Source organism: Macaca nemestrina, chromosome X, assembly GCF_043159975.1.
Source record: "Macaca nemestrina isolate mMacNem1 chromosome X, mMacNem.hap1, whole genome shotgun sequence".
NCBI classification, from domain to species: domain Eukaryota; kingdom Metazoa; phylum Chordata; class Mammalia; order Primates; family Cercopithecidae; genus Macaca; species Macaca nemestrina.
Window position 1 is genome coordinate 151,246,446 of NC_092145.1, and position 21,621 is coordinate 151,268,066.

At 43.8% G+C, this 21,621-nt stretch overlaps 1 protein-coding gene across 7 annotated transcripts in view; it reads right to left on the bottom strand.

The window, feature by feature from the left end:
- Positions 1 to 21,621, bottom strand: part of LOC105478105 (transducin beta like 1 X-linked) — a 257,027-nt gene that overhangs the window by 66,832 nt on the left and 168,574 nt on the right. For 5 of the 7 annotated variants that reach the window (XM_011735088.3, XM_011735087.3, XM_071088961.1 and 2 more), the window contains 3 exons: positions 14,970 to 15,057; positions 1,660 to 1,804; positions 1,030 to 1,137 (listed from right to left, as the gene is read on the bottom strand). In XM_011735088.3, the coding sequence (XP_011733390.1) occupies positions 1,030 to 1,137; positions 1,660 to 1,762 (211 nt within the window). In that variant the 5' untranslated portion in view covers positions 1,763 to 1,804; positions 14,970 to 15,057. Of the gene's footprint in view, positions 1 to 1,029; positions 1,138 to 1,659; positions 1,805 to 14,969; positions 15,058 to 21,621 lie in introns of those variants that run through there. The other 2 variants (XM_071088962.1, XM_024791641.2) reach the window with 2 other exon arrangements.

A 21,621-nucleotide genomic window follows, 5' to 3' on the forward strand; every position in this document is an offset into this window, starting at 1 on the left:
ACACCTTCATGTTGGACTTCTGTCCTTCGGAACTAGGAGACAACATCTTTCTTTTTAAGCCACCCCAGTTTGCGGGTACGTTGTTATAGCAGCCCTAGGAAACGAATTCACCTGCACCGTATGTTGCTTAGGAAAACGGCTACGTGTAGCAAACACGTGGAGATAACAACCAGCAAGCCCACCAGGGTCATTATCATCGAGGAAGCGGGGAGGCAAACACGGGCAGGGTTTCCAATGCACCTGAGAGGTTTGTTTCTTAAGTTGAATGGGTAGGTGGGTATCAGGACGTTTTGCACCAATGTTGTTTTTGTGAGTCTTAAATTACATATCTTCTAAGTTTTAAAATGTAAAAAATAAGCTTTCACTCTAGAAACTAAACGACTTATTGGAGGGATCCCACGAACCCAGGCTAAAAGCCAGGCCAGAACCCAAGCCCTGGGCTCTGTGGCTTCCTCCTGGCGGACTTCTCTGCTGGCGGAGGAGGGCAACTGCCCAGCTCAAGGTCTGTTCTGTCAACAAGGAATACATGTGATTGGCTGTTTACTTACTAACCATAAAGTAATGTCTCAGTGGTAATCAAAAATGTTGGAAGATGCTAGGACGATTCCTAAGTTTTAGAAAACGGCCTAGCAGCCCATTTGGGGGTGGGGAGTAGGAGAGGCTGGAGAGCTGAATAAATCTCTGGAGCAAAATTGAAGAGATTCAAACACACACCCCAGCTCAGGCACGCCCTTGCCGAGGTGGAGGCCAAGAGCCCCGCACTGCTTCCGTCCTTTCCACATTCACCACAACCGCTCTTGATTCCCGCCTGATTCATCTCCACAGAAGTGTCAAGGGAAGAAAGAACACATGGCCTCTTTCCACCCGGGGATGGCACGGCTCCAGAACCTTCTCTTCTCCCCATCAGCACTAAGAACCTTCTTAGCTCTTCTTCTTCTTCTACAGCCTGGTTTTGAATTAAGCGTTGATCCTTCTGCTTGTAAGATGCTGAAGATAAATTTCCTCCCAACAGAAAGCCAAGCCTCTTACCTGACTCCTGGAGATACCGATACACCAGGAAGTTCACCTCATCACTGGTTATGCTCATCTTAGCCTCACCTCGCGGCGATGAGGTGTTGATGAAGTGGGAGCCACCCTCTGTTCAAAAAGAGAAGAGAGTTTTGAAACCCTGCTTGTATTTTTCTCTTTTTTTTTGAGATGATTAAAGAAAATAATATCCATGCTATTACACACATGAAGGTAATTAACATCTGATTGTGTTATATTTTGTAATTATGTGATTACATAAAAATTCCATAATTATAGATATAAAAACATGCCCAGGTGAAATGTTTTCCAAAAAAACAAGAGTTGGCCTATTTCCTAAGGCCAAGGAAGAACTGAGCAAAAACCACATGAACGCAGCCAGAAGCAGGGGCAACAGAGCACGGCAACGAACAGCTGACTTCGTGCTCAGTCAAGCTCTGTGCATGCAGGGATCTGCAGCGCGCCCCGTAAGCGGCAGGAATGGAATCCCAAAGTGCACTCAGGCAGACGTGGCTGGATTCAACACTGAGCACTTTTCTGGACACATGGAGAGGTGACCAAGTACACCCGCGGCCACGTCAACACCCCCAAAGAGTGACCACACGGTCCTGGCCACATGAGGAACCGCAGTACCTCTCCCTCGTAAACGTTGAAAGTGGTGCAAGACTGACTGCATGGCCCCTCTTCCTGCAGGGCGGTGGCAGCACGATGAAGAGGCGCCAGCGAGCTCGGTCATGCTACATGTCACCTCGATGTTTCTGCAAGGAGGCCAGGGCTCCTGGTGGAAAACCAGAACACAGAAGGCAGGGAGCACCTCTGTCATTTGTGTTTCACCACAGAACCCGCTGTATCCGTCTGGCTAAGACTTCTGGTGCCCAGAAGGCAGGCAGAAATCTGGGGAGGGAGGATGGGCAGTTCAGGGGCTTCTGTGTGAGACAGCCAAGACAGTCTGGTTTTCTTAGACACCACCCGGTTAGACACAAGAGCAAACCAGCCCAAAGGGAACAAGCAAGGAAAGAACTCTGTTGTCCATGAACAAACCAGAATTCATAAATCAGTAAGAGCTGTTCACTCCAAACAGCTGGGCAGCCCCAGAAAGGCCACAACTAATGTCAATGATGTCACCAACACTAAACATCTTTTTTCTTTTGAGACAGAGTCTCGCTCTGTTGCCAGGCTGGAGTGCAGTGGCACGATCTCAGCTCACTGCAACCTCCGCCTCTTGGGTTCAAGGGATTCTCCTGCCTCAGCCTCCCGAGTAGCTGGGACTACAGGCGCCCGCCACTGCACCCGGCTAATGTTTGTATTTTTTTGTAGAGACGGGGTTTCACCATGTTGGCCAGGATGGTGTCGATCTCCTGACCTCGTGATCCGCCTGCCTTGGCCTCCCAAAGTGTTGGGATTATGGGCGTGAGCCACCACGCCGGGTCTCTTTTTTTTTTTTTTTTTTTGGAGACAGGGTCTTGCTGTGTTGCCCAGGCTGGGGAGCAGTGGCATGATCTGGGCTTACTGCAACCTCCACCTCCTGGGCTCAAGCAATCCTCTCACTTCAGCCTCCCAAGCAACTGTGACCAAAGGTGGGCATCACCACGCCCAGCTAATTTTTTGGTTCTTTTTGTAGAGACAAGGTTTTACTGTTACCCAGGCTGGTGTTGAGCTTCTGAACTCAAGGGATCCACCTGCCTCAGACTTCCAAAGTGGTGGGATTACAGGCATCAGCCACCACGCCCAGCCAGCACTAAACTTCTTTAGGCTGTTTGGGAACTGCCTTCGGTGTCTGTATCACACATTTTCAAGTATCTTTACAGGCAGAAAAACTTTCATTGTTGAATGAGGATTAAGTTTTTGTTTGCTCAGAGGAAAAAAGTGCAAAGTATATGTTCAAGTTGGAAGATATTTTACATTTAATAGGAGGATTCAAAGTAGTGGTTACCGCCAGGGACATACCTTACCCCCACAAAGTCCTGCCCTGGTATACTCCCGACCCTTGAGGATGGGCAAGATCTGTCACTTGCTTCCAGAATATGTCAAGGAGATGGGGCACCACTCCCTAGGTTAGGTTACATTATATGGCAAGGTTGACCATACTTCTCTCTCGTGATTATTAACACCACATTGCGTGATCTGTCCAGGCAATGGCAGGCAGCCTGCAGGGAGCTGAGGGTCTCAGTCCTGCAGCCACAGGAACTGAATTCTACCAACAACCTGTGCTTGGAAGAAAAGCCCCAAGCTTAAAGGAGAGTGCAGCCTGGCTGACACCTGGACCAAACCTTGTGGGACACTGAGCAATGGCCCCAGCTGTGCTGTGCCTGCACCCCTGACCCGCAGCCATGGTGAGAGAATGAATGTGTGTTGTTTTCAAGCTGCTAAACGTGTGGTCGTCTGTTATCCAGCAAGAGATAATGAATGCAGCTGCCCTGGCGTCATTCCACCTCTCACTTTGCACTCTTAATAGACTTTATTTTATAGTTGCCAGAACTTTGTCATTCAAAAATTCTTATCTTCTTTGCTTAATTTGGTGCCATTTCTGTACTTCTGCACATCCTGCAATGAAAATTTGACAGTCAAAATACACATCTGTCCTAGGATTTGTGCTTGAACTCTGGAGCAGTCTCTCCAAAGACAGCATGCAGAAGAAAATATTAGAGACTAAATAAGCTATGAAATCATAGCATGACCTAATGAAAAGTTAAATATTATTTAAGGAGACAAAATAAAACAACAACAAAAATCTATCTAAAGAATGTTACAGCACTGGGCAGGCTTCTGGTGATGCTGAGCGCTGCAGTGACTGCGGCAACACAGCGCCACTAGCAAACGTACAGAGTTTAGGTTTCTCTCTACATCGTGCACAGCTGGAAATCTCTGGTTTTCTATCATTAACTTCTGGTGACTGAACAATGGCAGGCTGGTTGCTACGAAGGATTACTAGGAGGAGCAAAAAGAATGGACTGAAAAAACATCTTGGGCCGGGCACAGTGGTGCGCACCTATCATCTCAGTAATTTGGGAGGCCGAGGCAGGCAGACTGCCTGAGCCCAGGAGTTTGAGATCTGCCTGGGCAACATGGCGAAACTCTGTCTCTACAAAAACAAAACAAAACAAAACAAACAAACGAACAAACCCAAAAAAACTAGCTGAGTGTGGTGGTGCACGCCTGTAGTCCCAGCTACTCAGGAGACTGAGGTGGGAGAATCATCTGAGCCTGGAAAGTCGAGGCTGCAGTGAGTAGCAATCATGCCACTGCACTCCAGCCTGGGCAATGGAAGTGAGACCCTTTCTCCAAAAAAAAAAAAAAAAAAGGCTGGCAGCTACAAATCCCAATATAAATGTATTACAAAAGTATTACCAAAATTCTCTAGGCTATACATACATTTGTGAAAGACTGTAGATAAGGACTTTTGAAATTAATTTTGAAGAATCTATTATAAAAATAAAGGAAATAATTATAAAGTTTGGCTAAAAGAGAAAATCACTGATCTGGAGCATGAGCTGAAGTTGAGCAATTACATTTTCACAATTACAGCTTTTCATTTTATCTTTTTCTGTAAGCCAGTGAATGTTTGAAAAATTGAAGTTTTAAAATGTAAGAACCTCTTAAAAAGGTAGGAAGAGCAGAGCGCTATAGCTTCAGCCTCACTTAGTCCCGAGGATTTCGGGACAGGCTTAGGAACAGGGCAACAGGGCTAGTGGGACTGGCATGAATCTGGAGTCCCATGGAAAGAAAGAGAATTACAAAGGATGAGTCAGCCTGGGAAGCAGGGCACGGTGCCACCTCCCACTGAGGGTAGCTGGAAAGGACCGATCTTGGAGAGCATCTCATCTCATCTCTGCATGTTACAGATGAGGAAACTGAGGCACAGAGAGGAAATATGTCTGGCAGGACCTGGCAAACACCCCAGCTTCCCATCTTGTTTGCCATGCCTAGCTCCTTTCCTCTTTTACTCTGGGAAAAAAGAATCAAAAAACAAACAAACAAACAAACAAAAACAAAAAAAGCAAGCCTGTTCCAGGCACAGCACGATGTTCTGCAGCATCCTTGGACTCCCCCTACCCCCTTGCAGTGGTGACAACCCAAAATGCCTGCACACGTTGCCAAATGTCCCACATTGCAAAACTGCAGCTGGCCGAGAACCACTGCTCTTTAGAGGAAAAATTAGCATTTTGTGTTTGAAATGAACTCCATTTATAAAGTAAGGCAACTGGTGCAGGCTCAGACACCGCTTGGTGACCTGACCATTGAAAATGTACCAGCTGGGCATGATGGCTCATGACTGTAATGCCAGCACTCTAAGAGGCTGAGATGGGAGGATTGCTTGAGCTTGGGAGTTAAGAGGCCAGCCTTGGCAACACAGGGAGACGCCGTCTCTACAAAAAAAATTAAAAAATTAGCCAAGTGTGGTAGCACACGCCTGTGGTCTCAGCTACTCAGGAGGCTAAGGCAAGAGGTTTGCTTGAGCCCAGGAGGCTGAGGCTGCAGTGAGCCATGATTATGCTATTGCACTCCAGTGAGTGGAGTCAGATCTTGGGTGACAGAGTGAGATCTTGCCTCAAAAGAAGAGAAGATATCCTGATTTGTGGAGATGAAACACCTGTATACATAGCCTGGTTAATAGTCCCCACCCCAGGAGCATCTGTGATAAATACAGGTGTCTGTGCATGTGTTTGTATAGAACTATGGAGAATGAGAATATAAGATCCTGAGGAGATGGGGATTACAGGCCATTTTTAATAGTCCATTCCTCTACTTTGCTTTATGCATCTTTCTTTCTTCCAACTAGAAAACCTTCTGCTTCAGCTCTGGCTTTCTGCTTTCTGATCACAGATTCATTGTCTTTAAATGTATAGTAAGTTAGGGTCCAAAGATTGGCATGCTTTCCCCAATACACTGTTAACTTTCTAAAGGGTTTCTGATTTCTAAGCAGCAGAGAAAACAAAACAAAAACTATCCATGGCCTGCAATCGAGCCAGGATGTAATGCTGTTTGGTAAGACTGACTGCTCCATCTCAAGAACATATTTTAATTTTTTAAGACTGATTTAATATTTGGATCAAACTTTTCTCCCCCAACAAACATTTACTTCGCTAGCTTTTAAATGATTATTTTTCTTTTAAAACCTAATTCCAAAAATTGTAGAATCTACACATATATTCTTAGATTATTAGGTACATACAAGCATGAGAATGTTCTCTGAATGGACCCCTAGCCCCAACAGCTGTATTTAATGCCCTTCAGCTCTGTGGGCTTCATCACACCAAAATCAAGAGAAACCGTCCATCAGCTAGGTGTCCCGGTGTTTGGCTGTGCTTATCTCTAAGCGGCTCACTTGAAGGTGGTGGTTGTTTTCATGGATCTTTTTCAGTTTTTTGACTCAAGTCAATACCTGGCCAGTATTCCTCTGCAAGAGCCACTGTTCCAGACAAACCTCACCACACACACAAGGCTGGGAATAAAAATTCCTCCTCCTCTTTTTTCCAAGACCAGAACTAAATTTCACAGGAAGATGGTAAATTATGGATCCCCCGCCCAGGGCTTTGTGGTTCAATTTCCCACAAATAAATATGATAGTGGTGTTCGTAGTGTAGCAGAACTCTCAAGCGGAGAGAAGGCCACTGCAAACCTCGCTTCTGGGTTGAGTGATGGCACACTGGTGTGCCGTTCCTGTCTGGGCGACATTTCTCCTAAGGCCAGTCCACAAGCACCTTCCTTCACAGAAGAGGAGGGACGTTTTGGAAGAAAGACAAGTTAAATTCTGGAGACGAGACCCAGGATTTTGGAAGAAGTCAGAGAAAGAGGAGAGAAGCACAGGAGCTCTGTGTGGACATGTGGGGAGGACCTGCTCTATGAAAATGGTTTTTGACTTTTAATGATGTGTCACATGCACCCCTCAGCCCAGGGCGTGAGGACTGCCCTCTACACCAAGGTTCAAAGCAAAGTGCCACTGACAGCTATGTAGTCTGTGGGGAGAAGTCTGCCTTTGTCTTCTGTGCCAAGAACAATTTTTTTGTGGACAAGTAACATGGAGTTTGGAATGTTCATGCTTTATTATAATTACTACTTTTTATGGCAACTATTACTTCTTACGACAGTTATGACTTTATTACAATAAAGTTAGGGTAAATCAGGGTGACAGTCCCCATCCGTATAGTCTTACTGGCTAGAGATAAGGCAGATCACGTCCTGAGAGCCATGGAGAACAGGAAAAGATGTGGGATTCACGGAGCCTTTGGCTAAGTGCCAGAGACCCTGACTTCTAGGGGCAGCTCTACCACTTTCCAGCCCTGGGATTGGAGGGTCAGTTATATGGCTGTTTCCTCATCTCTAAACTGAGTAAAAATAGCCCCTATGTCAAGGGGAGAGTGTGAGGAGTCAATGCTTTTATGCAGAGCCCAATGCACAGAAAATATCCAGTATGTGGGAGCTGGTATCTCAGCCCCTCCAGCAATTCCCCAAGAGAGACCTGAAAGGTCAGTAGGAGAGGATCAGGGAAACACACACCTGCCTTGCCCATGACCACTCAGGGCTCCGCTCCTCGTCCTGGCTCATCAGCAATGGCAAGCAGGCAAGGTGGCACACACAAAGCCCCCCCAAAAAGAACTACCACCAGAGGCCTGTGTTTGGGCATTCTTTTCCAGTATGTACAGCTGGAGACACCAGCCGCATTCTAACACCTAACCGGTTTCCCGAACAGCATCCGCTTCCAGCCTTCGAGTTCTGAGAACTCCTGTGGATGTTTTCCAGTTTCTCCAGTTCTAAAATAAAGGAGAGCTCTGGCAGCGCGCACAGCTCCTCCCTGGCCCCAAACAGGAGGGAGGAAAGGCGAGTCTTCATTAGAGCAACTGTGTTTATTTTCTTGCCTGACCCAGCTTTGATTCAAGACACTTCAATTAGGTTGATTTGAGGTGTTTGGAGTTGTGATTGCGCAAAAAGGAAACAACCACCTTCCACTTTGGGTTAAAGCCACAACATTCTCTCACTGTGCTGCTTAAAGAAGGCAAAGGACAAATGAGCATGGGCTGATGGCATTTCTGAAGTTTCTCTGCTAAAGATAAAGTAATTCAATATAAGTGATAATTTGGGGTTTAGAGCCGTCAAGAAGCTGAAGGGGAAATTATTTATAGTATTTCTTTTTTTTTAAGCCTTGCTTTCAGGGTGGCCAAAAGTCCTATTAATTCGCAGTTCCCTTCACAAAACAGTTCAGAATTTAGTCCCAGGAGAAATGGCTGTTTAAGAGTTTCATTTCATTGAGTATGTAGTTAGAGCACTCAATATGCCATCATTCTCTGGGAGAACACTGGCCCCAAACAACAAAATCTTAATTGCTGTTTTAATTATCTTAAAAAGTAGAATTACATGGGGCCTGCTGGAGAGCTGGTGCTGGTAGTTAAGGACAGAAAGGGCAAGTTCGTTTCTTGCCAAGAGGCCAGCCGTGTTCTGAAACAGCGAAGGAAGAATAAGCTGATGAAGGGGCGTGTACTGCAGGAAGGGCAATGCACGGGAGCTCCTCTGACATCACTGGAGGGGAGGCTTTATCTTTCAGTCATTTGCCCTATTATGTAAACGTCTTTTAAGATCTTCTAAAGCAGCCCTTGGTTTCTGAAGGGACCTGAGAGAGCGAGTGTCATTTCTGCTATGAGTTAGGCTGTTGGCGCCCGTGCTGGAAGAATCCATTGCTTGGAAGGATGGTCTGGACAAGGCTCAGGTCTTTAGGGTTTGTCTCCATGCAGACTGCACCGAGCCAGGGTCACTGAAGAGCTGCTTGAACTGACCTCAGACTCTAAAGGGCACTTCTTTCTCCAAGTAGCTTCACGGAAATGAGCAGAGTCTGCCCACTTGGAGACAGCGGCTCTTTTCTCTGCTCAGATGTAAACTGAGTTTATTTTCATTTCACAATCAGTAGCTAGCTTAAGACAGAATTTTTAATGTATGTATAAAGTTTACATATAAATCTCAATACAGCTTTTCTAACATCTGCTTGGGGAGCAGCTTATTTGGGGGCTGACATAGGCTTGTTTTACCACTTTGCACGACTTTTCATCCTATGTAATTGTAAAGAAGTCAACGTGTGGTTCTTGAAACAATCTCACTGTCCAGTGACAGCACGATGAAATAAATGGCAGTGAACACATACGGGAACTACCAGGCCACCATGAAGATTACTTTAGAAACCAATACACGGCATGTATTGTATACTAGCTATCAGGTGTGAGTGCTACGTGCATGATACAATTGATCTCACCAGTCATAACTCCAAGAGATAAATATCACCATTACTCTTATTATTACCATTTTATAGGTTTAACAAATAAAGGCTTAGGGAAGATAACCAACTTAAATCCCAGCGAAGTCAGGACTGAAAGTTACACTGCTTGACATTAAACGATGTGCTCTCGCAGCACAAGTTAAAAATTTCATAGCTAGCTTAACGGAAAGATATTTATGATATGTCCCAAACTGGGTTGCAGGGGACGATAACAAAACAGAAAAGAGGGCCAACAAGGTTACAGTTTGACCTAAACCTGTAGGAAAACACATACAGAGGAAAAGTTTGGGGAGAAATGCATAAAAATATTTTATGTTGCTTTCTTTCTTTCATATACTTCTCTCCATTTACCCACTATCAGATATATAATACTTTCGGTAAGAAAATATTCCCCGCAAAGAAAAATTTCCCATTAGTTTTATGGTTATATTTATTTACTTGGAGTCAATGGTCTGAAATGATAAATATAATCAAATAATTATTTCTTCATTACTGGAGCTCCAATGCCGAGCAGTGACACCTCCATTTAAATATGGAATAAACTAGTGGCGTAAGATGTGGCCAGGAAAACAGCATCTCAGGCAGGGGCAATGTCCGTGACAGGCGGCTGTGTGGGAAAAGCACGGCTCCCAATTGCATGTGTATCTTTCTACATATTGTGTATTTTCTACTCTGAACATGGACTATTTTCATATTTATTAAAATGTCAAGAAAACCTGGCAATGTCGGCTGGGCATGGTGGCTCACTTGAGTCCAGGAGTTCGAGACCAGCCTGGGCAACACAGTGAAACCCCATCTCTACAAAAAATACAAAAATTAGCTAGGCGTGGTGGCACGCCCCTGTATTCCCAGCTACTTGGGAGTTTGAGGCACGATAATCGTTTAAACCTCGGAGGCGGAGGCTGCAGTGAGCCGAGATCGCGCCACTGTACTCTAGCCTGGGTGACAGAGCAAGACCTTGTCTCAAAACAAACAAAAACAACCTGGCAATGTCTTCAGAGATAATCAGTATGAAAACAACTACATAGGAAAGGAGGCCACAGGGTTGGGAGGGCAGAGCAGAGGAGAGGTTTTGTGTTAGAAAAGGAACGCCGCTTTTCACAGAATAAAATCATCCCTGGTGGGACATGGTAGCTCACACCTGTAACCCCTGCACTTCGGGAGGCTGAGGCGGGCAGATTACTTGAGGCCAGGAGTTTGAGACCAGACTGGCCAACATAGTGAAACCCCATGTCTACTAAAAATACAAAAAAATTAACTGCGTGTTGTGGCATGCGCCTGTAATCCCAGCTACTCAGGAGGCTGAATCAGGAGAATCACTTGAACCTGGGAAACGGAGGTTGCAGTGACCCGATTGTGCCACTGCACTCCAGCCAGGATGACAGAGCGAGACTCCATCTCAAAAAAAAAAAAAAAAAAATCCCCGTGATGAGGCATTCAGAAAAGTCTTTCCTGTGCCCCGCCACCCTTCTGGGTTAATTAGTGGCTGGCTGGGGCTTTCATCCAAAGCAATGGCAGATGCTGTGGTGACAGGAAGGAAGCCCTCTTGAAAATGCTCCACCTAGCAAGAGCAAGCCACTACCAGGGAAATCCACATCACAGGAGCCGGACAATGCACGTAAGAAAAAGAGCACCGCCTTCCTTTCATCTCCCCCTCCTCTGGCCGCAGTTCAACACAGATGCACGTGCCCAAGATTTCAGAGCAGACTGCCTTGGAAGGCACTGATGCTACCGCTTCCACAGAGCAGGAGCTCATCCTATTTTCCGGATGACCGTGGTCTTTAACCTAGCACTTCTGATATCCAGAGCCGTTACGACCTATTTTCCAGCCAGAAATTAATTTATGGATTTTAATTATCTTTAAGATAGATTGAACACAGTTTCTACACAACGTGCACCGGGCCTTCAAACAAATTTCAGGAATACATGCAATCTGGTCATGATAGACACTGTGATCTTTCACCTACATATGAAGGATTTAATTTGACCATGATGAGTCTCTTTCTGGCAGTAGATGGAGTCAGCAGTGGGTTCACCTACACATATGATGTGGCCTGTGAAGTTGTGAAAAATAAACTCTGAAGCTTACTCTACAGATAGAAAGGTAGGCGGCGGTGCCCCATCCCCCAGTGTGGACTGGATCTCATATAAATCTTGGTGTTATATCAGCATTGTGTTCTATTTTAGTGACAGGGTCTCACTGTGTTGCCCAGGCTGGAGTGCAGAGGTGCAATCATAGCTCGCTGAAGCCTCAACGTCCCAGGCTCAAGCGATTCTCCTGCCTCAACCTCTTGAGCAGTTGGGACTACAGGTATGTGTTACCACCTCTGGCTAATTATTATTTTTTTCATTTTTTTGTAAAGATGGGGGTGTCACTATGTTGCCCAGGATGGTCTCAAACTTCTGGCCTCAAGTGATCCTCCTGCTTTGGCCTCCTAAAGTGCTGGGAGTACAAAGTGTGAGGCACCGAGCCTGGCCTGTATCAACTTTTGAGACTTAAATTTAAATGACAAAGACGTTTTTAAAAAAGGAAAAAACTAAAAGCATCATGAACCCCAAATAGTAGATGAGAGTCCAACCATCCTCATGTTTGTGTCAGCAAACACAGGTACTAAATTTTGTAATGAAATGCCCCAATAGCCTACAATTTCCCAGCCATATGACTGACAACAAGTACCAAATAAAGTGCTGACTGAAGCAGCAGTGGGCAGGACTCCTCAATCTCCTCACAATTGACATTTAGGGGTTGGGGAGGATGTCCTGTAAACTGCGGGCCATTTGACAGCATCCCGGGCCTCTACCCACTAGATGCCAGTAGCACCCACTACCCCACTGGTGACAACCAGAAATGTCTCCACACATTCCCAGGTACCTTGGGGGTGGAGATTCCCCCAGGGTGAGAACCCAAGCTAGGGTAGTTACACAGGCCCAGAGCCACTCCCTCTTATGTGGCAGAAAGGCCCTCAAATTCCTTATGTAAAAGTCCTGAGCCCCAAATACCTGCAGTGCCTTCGCTATGTAACCACAATTTAGATTCTGTCTTCATCACATCATGGCCCCTGGGTGGGCCTCTTGGAGCCTCACCCTCCAGGTGGCCTCCAACTCAAAAGGCCACAATTAGAAAAGGTGGAAAGAAAACAGTTGTGTTCCTCTAGGTTAGGGTCAGCAAACTGCAGCCCAGTATCAGTGTCTATAAATAAGGTTTTCTTGGCACTCAGCCATGTTCATTCATTTCCGTAGGGCCTACACTGCTTTCACACTGCAATGGCAGAGTAGAGCAGTTGCAACACAGACCGCCTGGCCCGCAAAGCCTAAGCCCCTAACTATCAGGCCCATCACAGAACACGCTTGCTGAGCCTGCTCTCAGTCCTTCCTGCTCTGCCACAGATTTTCCCACCCCTACATCCGAGAACAACTGCCTAGTCCCTTCTCGGCTTGGAATTTTCCTGCCTGAGAACTTCAACAGTGAACGCCCCTGAATGTGAACATTCCTCATAATCATACCAACTACAAAAAACACTATCACCAAGGTCTGTGATGGATGCCTTTGAAAGGAGGACATGTGTTGAAACCACGCACACCTCAAGGAAACCGTTATAAGCCCTCACTTTCTGAGGTGTGGCACGCAACATAGGCAGAAATAGTATGTTATATAGGTTATTCTCAACCTGACTGATGAACTATAGCAACAGAGCACCATTTTTGAGGATAATGCCAAATGACTATCTGCATGTATAAACCGCCCAAGTTATCAAAGGCTACAAAAACACTCAGTCATGTAGAAAGCCAAACACAGATACCTCATGCACAGGAGAAATTCAATGTGTGCTAGATTCAATGAAACTGAAGCTTATGTTCCCAAAGTACTGAAATAAAACCCACTCAAAACACTGATGAGATAAAGATCCCCTCCCATCTTCCCTCTGACATTTAAAATATGGTTCAATGGCATTTCGAAAAATATTGACTGGTGTAACAGTCACTTTGGAAAAATTCAGTTCCTCAAAATGTTCAACAGAGATACCATATGACCCACTCCTAAGTAAATGCCAGAGAGAAATGAAACATATGTCCACACAACAAAACGTGTGTATGTGTGTTCGTGACATCATTTTTAATAACAACCAAAAGGGAACTACAACCCCAATTTCCATCAACTGATGCATGAATCAAATACATTCTATCCATAATCTAGCCACACAATGGAATATTCCGACATAAAAAGAAATGACACATGCCACAATGCACATGAACCTTGAAAACATACTGAGTGAAAGAGCCAGTCAGAAAATTCAAATTCACTAATACATTACAAATTTTGTTTTTATAAACAAACTACACCTTTCATTAAAATATTTATAAATGTGTAACTTGTTAAAACAATCTACATATGCGTATGTCTGGCTTTAAACAAAAGTCCCTCAAACAGTAAGCTGCTTATTTTAATTAAATTTAAGTCTATCATTTTAGTTCTAGTTGGTTCTCTTGAAATAGTAAAAGCTTCCTCAAAATTCTATCTTTATGCTTTAAAATTGCCCAAGTTCTATAGGTTTTTGTTTTTTTTTTAAAAATTAAAAAGGCATTAGAGAAAGAAACAGAAAATTAAATAACAATTAAGTAAAACGAAACTAAATTCCCATGTACTAAAAGGTAATAAGGTAACTTTTACAGAACTTTTGAGGCATGGGTCTCAGTTCTAGTTTGGGCTATGGGCTTCTCAACTCTTGACACCTGTGCACATACAATTGTTTGGTTTGCTAGTCAGGAAACCTAAGCATCTCACCAGATTTACACATAGCAATCTCCATGGTTTTCGAATAAGTTTCAAAGTTAACTAGCAAATCAATTTGGAGACAGACACAAATCATATTAAGAAACTGATAAAGCATAGAATTAAGATATAGGAGCCAAAATCTATACTCATGCACCCAATTATAATTAACTTGTCTGCATAATTGTAATTCATAATGTTGACAAGATAGGTTGATTTTAGAAGGTGTCATCCTCACCTGGTAAGACCCAGAAAACTTTTGTTATAGTTCCTTCAGGATCCAAAATTCTCAGAAGGCAGGCCAGATGCAGTGGCTCACACTTGTAATCCCAGCACTTTGGGAGGCCGAGGTGGGCGGGTCACTTGAGCTCAGTTCGAGACCAGCTTGGCCAACATGGTGAAACCCTGTCTCTACTAAAACTGTTTTAAAAATTAGCCAGGTGTGGTGGCAGGCGCCTGTAATCCCAGCTACTTGAGAGGCTGAGGCAGGAGAATCGCTTGAACCTGGGAGGCGGGGGTTGCAGTGAGCTGAGATCGCACCACTGCACTCCAGCCTGGGTGACAGAGCAAAGACTCTGTCTCAAAACAAACACACACACAAAACAAAACAAAACAAAACAAAACAAAACAAAACAAAACAAAACAAACAAAAAACACAACCCCAAATTCCCAAATTCTCAGAAGTCAGTAAAAAGGCAAATTTCTCATTTGGAATTGACTATGCAGCTCACAATGATTTAATGATAGTCTGTCTACTACCTTCAACCTTCAGTAAGGAGAAAGACCGGGCACTTCCCCTGAAAACATCATTTAAAGCAGAACGGGTTCCGTTTTGGGAAAATGCAGTTCTGCTCCTCAAACGGATTTCAGGTACAAGGACAAGGATCCAATGGCAGCTGGGCTGCTTACCTTATGATGACTTCATGTGTGGACCTGTTGACCAGCAGGCTTCCCAGCATCCGGTCACAGAAATGGCAAGGCGTCTGCGGGGACCAGCCTAGGGAGAAAGGGAAAGGTTTAACACAAAAGACTTAAAAATCATTGGGGTGTGTTCACCTCTCACCCATCCAGTTCCTTTAGGTTTTTTTTTTTCCATCCTAATTCAAACTTAACACATTTTATTGGTTCTTATTTTCTGTCTTAGTCCATAGCACAGATTGTAAGGTTTTGTTTGCAAAGTGAAAAAAAGGAGAAATTAAAAGTGGCCGGTCAGGCATTATTATGCATGTAGAAGTTCTGAAATAAAAGTGTCTCAAAATAGATAAAATTAATGTTAGCTCAGCTATTGCTACTGCTATTATTTAAAGATAATTTAAAGATTTAAATTAATCTTAAATTAAATTTAAAGATACATTAAGGTTCCCCTGAAATACCACTGTTTTTGGAACAGGGCCTGATGCAGCTGATACATGAACCTGTGCACACCCTCGGGAGAAGACAACACGCTTTAGCTAAACATTCCCCATCGCCTGGGCTAGCTTTCCAATAACTCTGGCAGGCACATTTGTGTGCACACACGCATTCTCATGTGCTGTGCTCATAAAAACACACAAACGGGTCAGAATCCTTTCGCCTCTGGCTCCCCTAAAATCAAGAAAACCAAAGGCACCCACTAACGTCTCAACTTTTCATTTACTTTTTGCAGACCTTTGTTTCACAAGGGTTCCATTTGCACTGATTTATGAGGAAGCCAGGTTTATAGCTCATAAAATGATAATCCTTTACATCAAAAATTGTTTCTATTTCTCAGTCACCATAAATACTAATCAATAAACCATTTACCTAATGATATTTACCTTATAAAATTTCTTTGGTTGTGAATGATTCCAGCCTCCTAGAGTATAAATTATCCTCTATCCTCTACAAATTCAAGAACTAAGGAAATTAAATGTCCACCATTTTCTCTAAATTCTTATTTAATAGTCTTAAGTGATAATAAAAAGGTACCAGGTTTAATATAATTGAAGTCCAGAAGTGAAGCTATGAGTGAAGGTGTTTCTTATTAGGGAGTTTATATAGAAACTCAAGTGTTTTAAGGAAATTCAAGTAAATTATTCCCACTGAGTCATGTTTATAGTTATGTTGTTTAAAGGAAGGAGATTAAAAAAAATCTACAAGCAGGTTCACAGGCCCCTAAAATGCATTACAGTACATTCAAAACAAAAACCATAAGGATATTCAAGATGAAAGTAATAAGCAGGGCAATTTGTAAAAAATCTACCACTGAAGTAAAATAATGAGAGTGAAACTAAATTCATCTGTAACTCTGAATAGAAATGAAAGGGCACCAGGGAAGCAGGCACAAAGGAATCTTGATTTTGCTTATAAAATATACTTTTAATTATGGAAAAAAATTTGCAGTTGAGATGAAACAGGACAATACTCCTTATAGTGAGAGCTGGAAAGACCAAATTACTGTTTTCAGGGCTGGGTTATAAATTACCAGGGGAAAAAATAGCCTTATGATGAAATTGCTAAATACCATAAAGTATCAAAATATGAGCAGATGTCACCACAATAAGTTCCAAATTGCTTGTAAATTAAAACATTAAAACCCACGATAATTCAATAAGTAATTAATATACAAACAGCTCTTATTACAAGCTGTTCAGAAGAAAGCTTGCAATCAAATTCCTATTCTTTGGTCCAGAACAGATGGTAACCCACAAATGAGAGTCTTGAAATTTGAGATTATCTCTTATATATGTTGTTAAATTCAATAAGTATAATTAACTTATCATCTGTGTGTGATCAACACAAAAATAGGAATTATGATTTCGGTTAATAACATTCTTCTGGTTATGAAACATGTCAAAAATAATTAGTTTATTGCTAGAAACAATAAATTTAAATGAGAAATCAGACCTTCCAACACCTGGTCATTACTGATTTTCCCATTATTAGTACACAAGTGGAACCACAATAAACAGCCCTGGCAAGAAAGTTTACATATTGCCAAATATTTGTGTGAAATGCAAATGATTTTAACAAATGCCATATGCTCTTTATTTTTACAACTAAATAAATGCTGATATGTGACAAATGTAAAAGGGATTCTAATTTTCTGGTAGTCCTCTGCTCTTGGTGTGGTGTGCCATGCATGTATAGTGACAGTCCCTCCACCCTGAACATGAGAGGTTTTGAAGGGGCTCTCTAAACTGATACAACACAGCATGTACCTGCTTCTCCATAGAAAGTAGGTTAGAATAGAGCTCCTGGTGCCACATACATTTCCTCAAAAAACTGAATTCAAACATTGTAATCAAATAAAATGCAAAATAATTTAGAAACTGCAAATTTACCAGCCTGCTCCTCCCCCAAAATTTCTCTTTTCCACTACTGAGTTCTTGCCAATGGTAGGTGAAAAGAGCTGGGGAAGGATGTGCACAACTTGTGGTCATGGGGGTTGCTTGAGAGCCTGTCTGACCTTTAGGAAGGCAGGATAGTAACACAAAGGGAACCTGGATCCCCCGATGCTCTTGGGGATTTGACACCTACCCTTCTGGGACTACCGCCTGCCTTTGTCTCAAATTGCTGTATTTTGATGTTTAGCCTATTCCCTAAGTAGAATACAGAATCCCTGGGTGATGATCTCAATTTTCCTCATGGTATCCAGTGTTTCCTTTCATCACATCATCCATAACACACATTACACCTTTTCTACCCGAACAGGAGGAAGAGTCCTTTCTTCAAGTTCATTTCTACAGTCCAGGCTTGACACATAACACATACTTGATAAAAGTTAGCTTAATGAATGAAGGATGTACCATACATAATCATTCAAAACATTATGGTTGCTGATTACACATGTTAATATAAACTTTGGAAGTCCTCTACACATTCATTTCTTCATGATGTCTGCCTTAATTCTATTGTGAAAAATCAGAAGAAAATGCAGCATTTTCCCATGGATATTGGAATTCAGAAAGATTCCTGTGGAGTTATTTTTACTGGCATCTTTGAGGATGTTCTTGGGGTAAGCACGAAAAATTTCAAGAGATAGTTTTAAAGAAAAGGACACAGAACGGTCTGTTATTGTTTTCCGATGTTTCAGAATTCTAGATCTCCAAGTGCAAGCACCAGTTATCACTCCATTGTGTATTTATGAGTAGGCAGTCTTTGTATATTTCCTTGAACTGGTGCCTCACCGACACTATCATTTCACTGCTCGTTGTGCCTGGAAATAGACCTAGGCATATGTGAGCCAGTCACAGACAGTTCATTTCCACCTTTTAATTCTTCACACAACTATTGTTTCACAGAGCTGAAGAGTTACAAAGGTCCAGCCAAATGTTGTCCAAACTCAGTAACACCCTCAGCTAAATTTCATCCTATATGCAAATCGGCTGGTTTGTTCCCATTCAGTTATAAATCCTGCACATCCCTTTTCAATCGTGCTTCGTGAATTCCTCTGCAGATTTGTAAAACCACTGTAAGGGATTTTTAAATTGAATACAAGAAATAATCATCTAAAGCACTGAGAAACTCTTCTTTTTAATACTATGTTTTCAAATTTAGAAAGGGGCACTCCTCAAAAGCAGTCATTTTGAGAAATTATATTCTTTTCCTATCAGGAAAGAATTAGCAGCTTTAAAGGCTCCCCTTTTGACACAGCCTTCAGAACCCATTCACCTAAGAAAAGCCAGAACAGCACACCTCAGGCCCAACATAGACATTCCCCTGGACCATACGTGGTTGGTTGTTTGTTTGTTTTTCCCCTTTGTTTTCAGTTGTTGGAGTAAAAATAACATAAAATTAACCATTTTATTGTTTTTCTTTTAAAAAATTCTTATTTTAAAAAAAAGTAGAGATGGGGGGGTCTTGATATGTTGCCCAGGCTGGTCTCGAACTCCTGGCTTCAAGTGATGCTCCTGCCTCAGCCTCCCAGAGTGCTGGGATTACAGGTGTGAGCCACCAAGCCCGGTCAAATTAAAGTGTACGATTTAGTGGTACATTCAGATGTTATGCAACCACCACCTATGTCAAGTCCCAAACCATTTTCAATCACCTGGAAAGGAGTTCTGGTGCCCACTAAGCAGTCACTCCCATTCCCTCCTCCCCCAGGCCTGGTGACCACAGAATGCTTTCTGGCTCTATGAATTTCCCTATTTGGGGCACTAAATGAGATCATACAATATGTGACCTCTTGCATCTGGCTTCTTTCACTGAACATGTTTTCCCGGAGCATCCATGTTGTAGCACGTTCCAGGGCTTCACTCCTTTTATGGCTGAATACTATGCTACTGCGTGGCTGGACCACATTGTGTTTTTCCAGGCAGCGGCTGACGGGCACCTGGCTTGGGTCAACCATGCAGCTATGAACATTCATGTCCCTGGGGCAACGGCTAGCAGTGGAATTGCCTGGCATCGTTCTGCCTTTATCCTTCTTTACCTGAGTCTCCTCCTCCCCAGGAATGAAAGGTCCACAGGATGGGCGGAGAGAGGCCAAGCTGGAGAGAGTCAGGACCTGGGGAAAGGAGCAGAAGGCCTAGGGCCAGCAGGCAGGGTGGCTAACAAAGGGGATGGATTCGCAAGGAGGAGCCAGGAGCCTGCCCATGGAAGAGCCATAGCCAACAACGACCGCATGCCAGAGCCCTGCTTGGCAAGCACTGTCTGTCTGACAAGCTCATGCTGTGTGCAGGGCTGCACACGCTCACTACCTGGCTGCCACTGCAGACTGAGCATTCCCCTACACAGATCAAATTCCTACCAAGCATTTGCCCAATGACAACAAAGGATGCACCATTTTCTGCTTGGAGCAAAGTTTTCCCACTCAGAAGCATATGTACTACACATTTAATCCCAAATAACAGCATGGGATTGGCATCACGTTTCTGTATTTTAATAGAGTGTTCTGGAGCAGGGGTGACAGTGCCCGCTGCCACCCCCTCCCCACACCCCCCAGCATCTCCCAGGGGATATTAGGCAATGTCTGGAGATATTTTGGGGTATCCCAACTGGAAGTGGAGGTGCTACTGGCATCTCCTGATACAACAGAATCAAATTTGTATGATAAAATTCCTTCGGGTGCTCATGGCGAGGCCAGCACGGTACAACACTGAGGTCCCCTGCCTACAGCCATACCAACTCAGCAGCCACAGGAGGGAGGCGCCGGAACACGGCCCCCCCAGCCCCCACCCCGCCTTTAGGTGGGCGGACATCTTGCCTGCAGCCTCGAAAGACCCCCACGCTGGTATCACTCAGCTAACTGAGGCCAGCACTCCCGGCTTTCAGAATCTAACACCTTGTCACAGGAAAGTTGGAAACATACCTGGGCAAGGGGCCTTCTCAGCCAGCACCTCATCAAATGGGGGTAATAATTTGCAGAGTTGTTGCCAGGAAAAATGAGAACCAAGTGAACTTGGAAGCCAATTGACTGGAGTTTTAGAGTAAGTAGGGGAGTGTCTGCCAAGGCATGCTCTTCAGAGTGCCGTTTCTCAGGCTGTTTAGTAGATGTTTAGTATGTGTCATCTGAAAAACGGCTCCACACTTCAAAACAATTGGCAACACCGGGTTAAATAACGTTATTAAAAAATAATAGGCCAGGCGCAGTGGCTCATGCCTGTAATTGCAGCACTTTGGGAGGCTGAGGTGGGAGGATCACTTGAGGCCAGGAGTTCAGGACCAGTCTGGGCAACATAGCAAGACCTCATCTCTATTAAATAATAATAATAGCTAACATGCATATTGCACCTGTTACATGCCTGGCTCTCTTCTGAGAACTTTGAGCTTATTTAATCCATCTAATTAATAATTTTAAATATTTAATGTGCCTAGCACACTAAGTGCTTCTACAGCATATACTGCGTCAGATGGCAGTGGTGGTTTCCATGCGTACAGGAGCGTGTGAGGGAGTGCGGTTACTATCCCGTTCTCTACAGAAGGAACTGATGCACTGACATGTAGCTGCATGTCCAGGTCCCAGGGCTGGGGACTGGTGGAGCTGGGGTGTGAATGCTTGCAGCCTGGCTCCAGGGTTTGCAGTTGTCACCATGAGGTTCTGCCGCCTTTTAATTTGCTGCAGAGTTTGCTAAAAGCTTTGATCAGCTATTGTGCATCGTGAGCGCAAAGATGAAAAACTTAGGATTTACCATGAATCCCACCTCCCACAACCTCATGGTGCATCTTCACTGCCACATCTCAGGCCATACCAGCCAGTCGTGCATCTGTACAATAAATGTCCAGTCGGCCCTCATGATTTCCTCCCAGCTCTGGGCTGCACGTATCCTGGGCAGCACGTATCCTGTGAACCCCTCCATCCCGCCTTACTGCTAAAGGACTTGTCCAGGTGTCTAAGTGCCCATGCAGATGAGGATACTCCATGCTCTACGTGCTAGGGCTTGCCTGACTCTCCCAGGTTCCTCTATGAAAGACATCTCCACATGCGGAAATCCTAAAGATACTTTTTTGACTGACTCTGAATACCTCAGTCACTAAACATTTAATACGCTGAGATTTTACTGTTAGAAGACTATGTGTTCTCCAACGTGTATATTTTTAAGACTGCAAGCCTGAAATCTAAAGGTGACAGTACTTGACTAAAGTGAATGCAAGTGTGCCA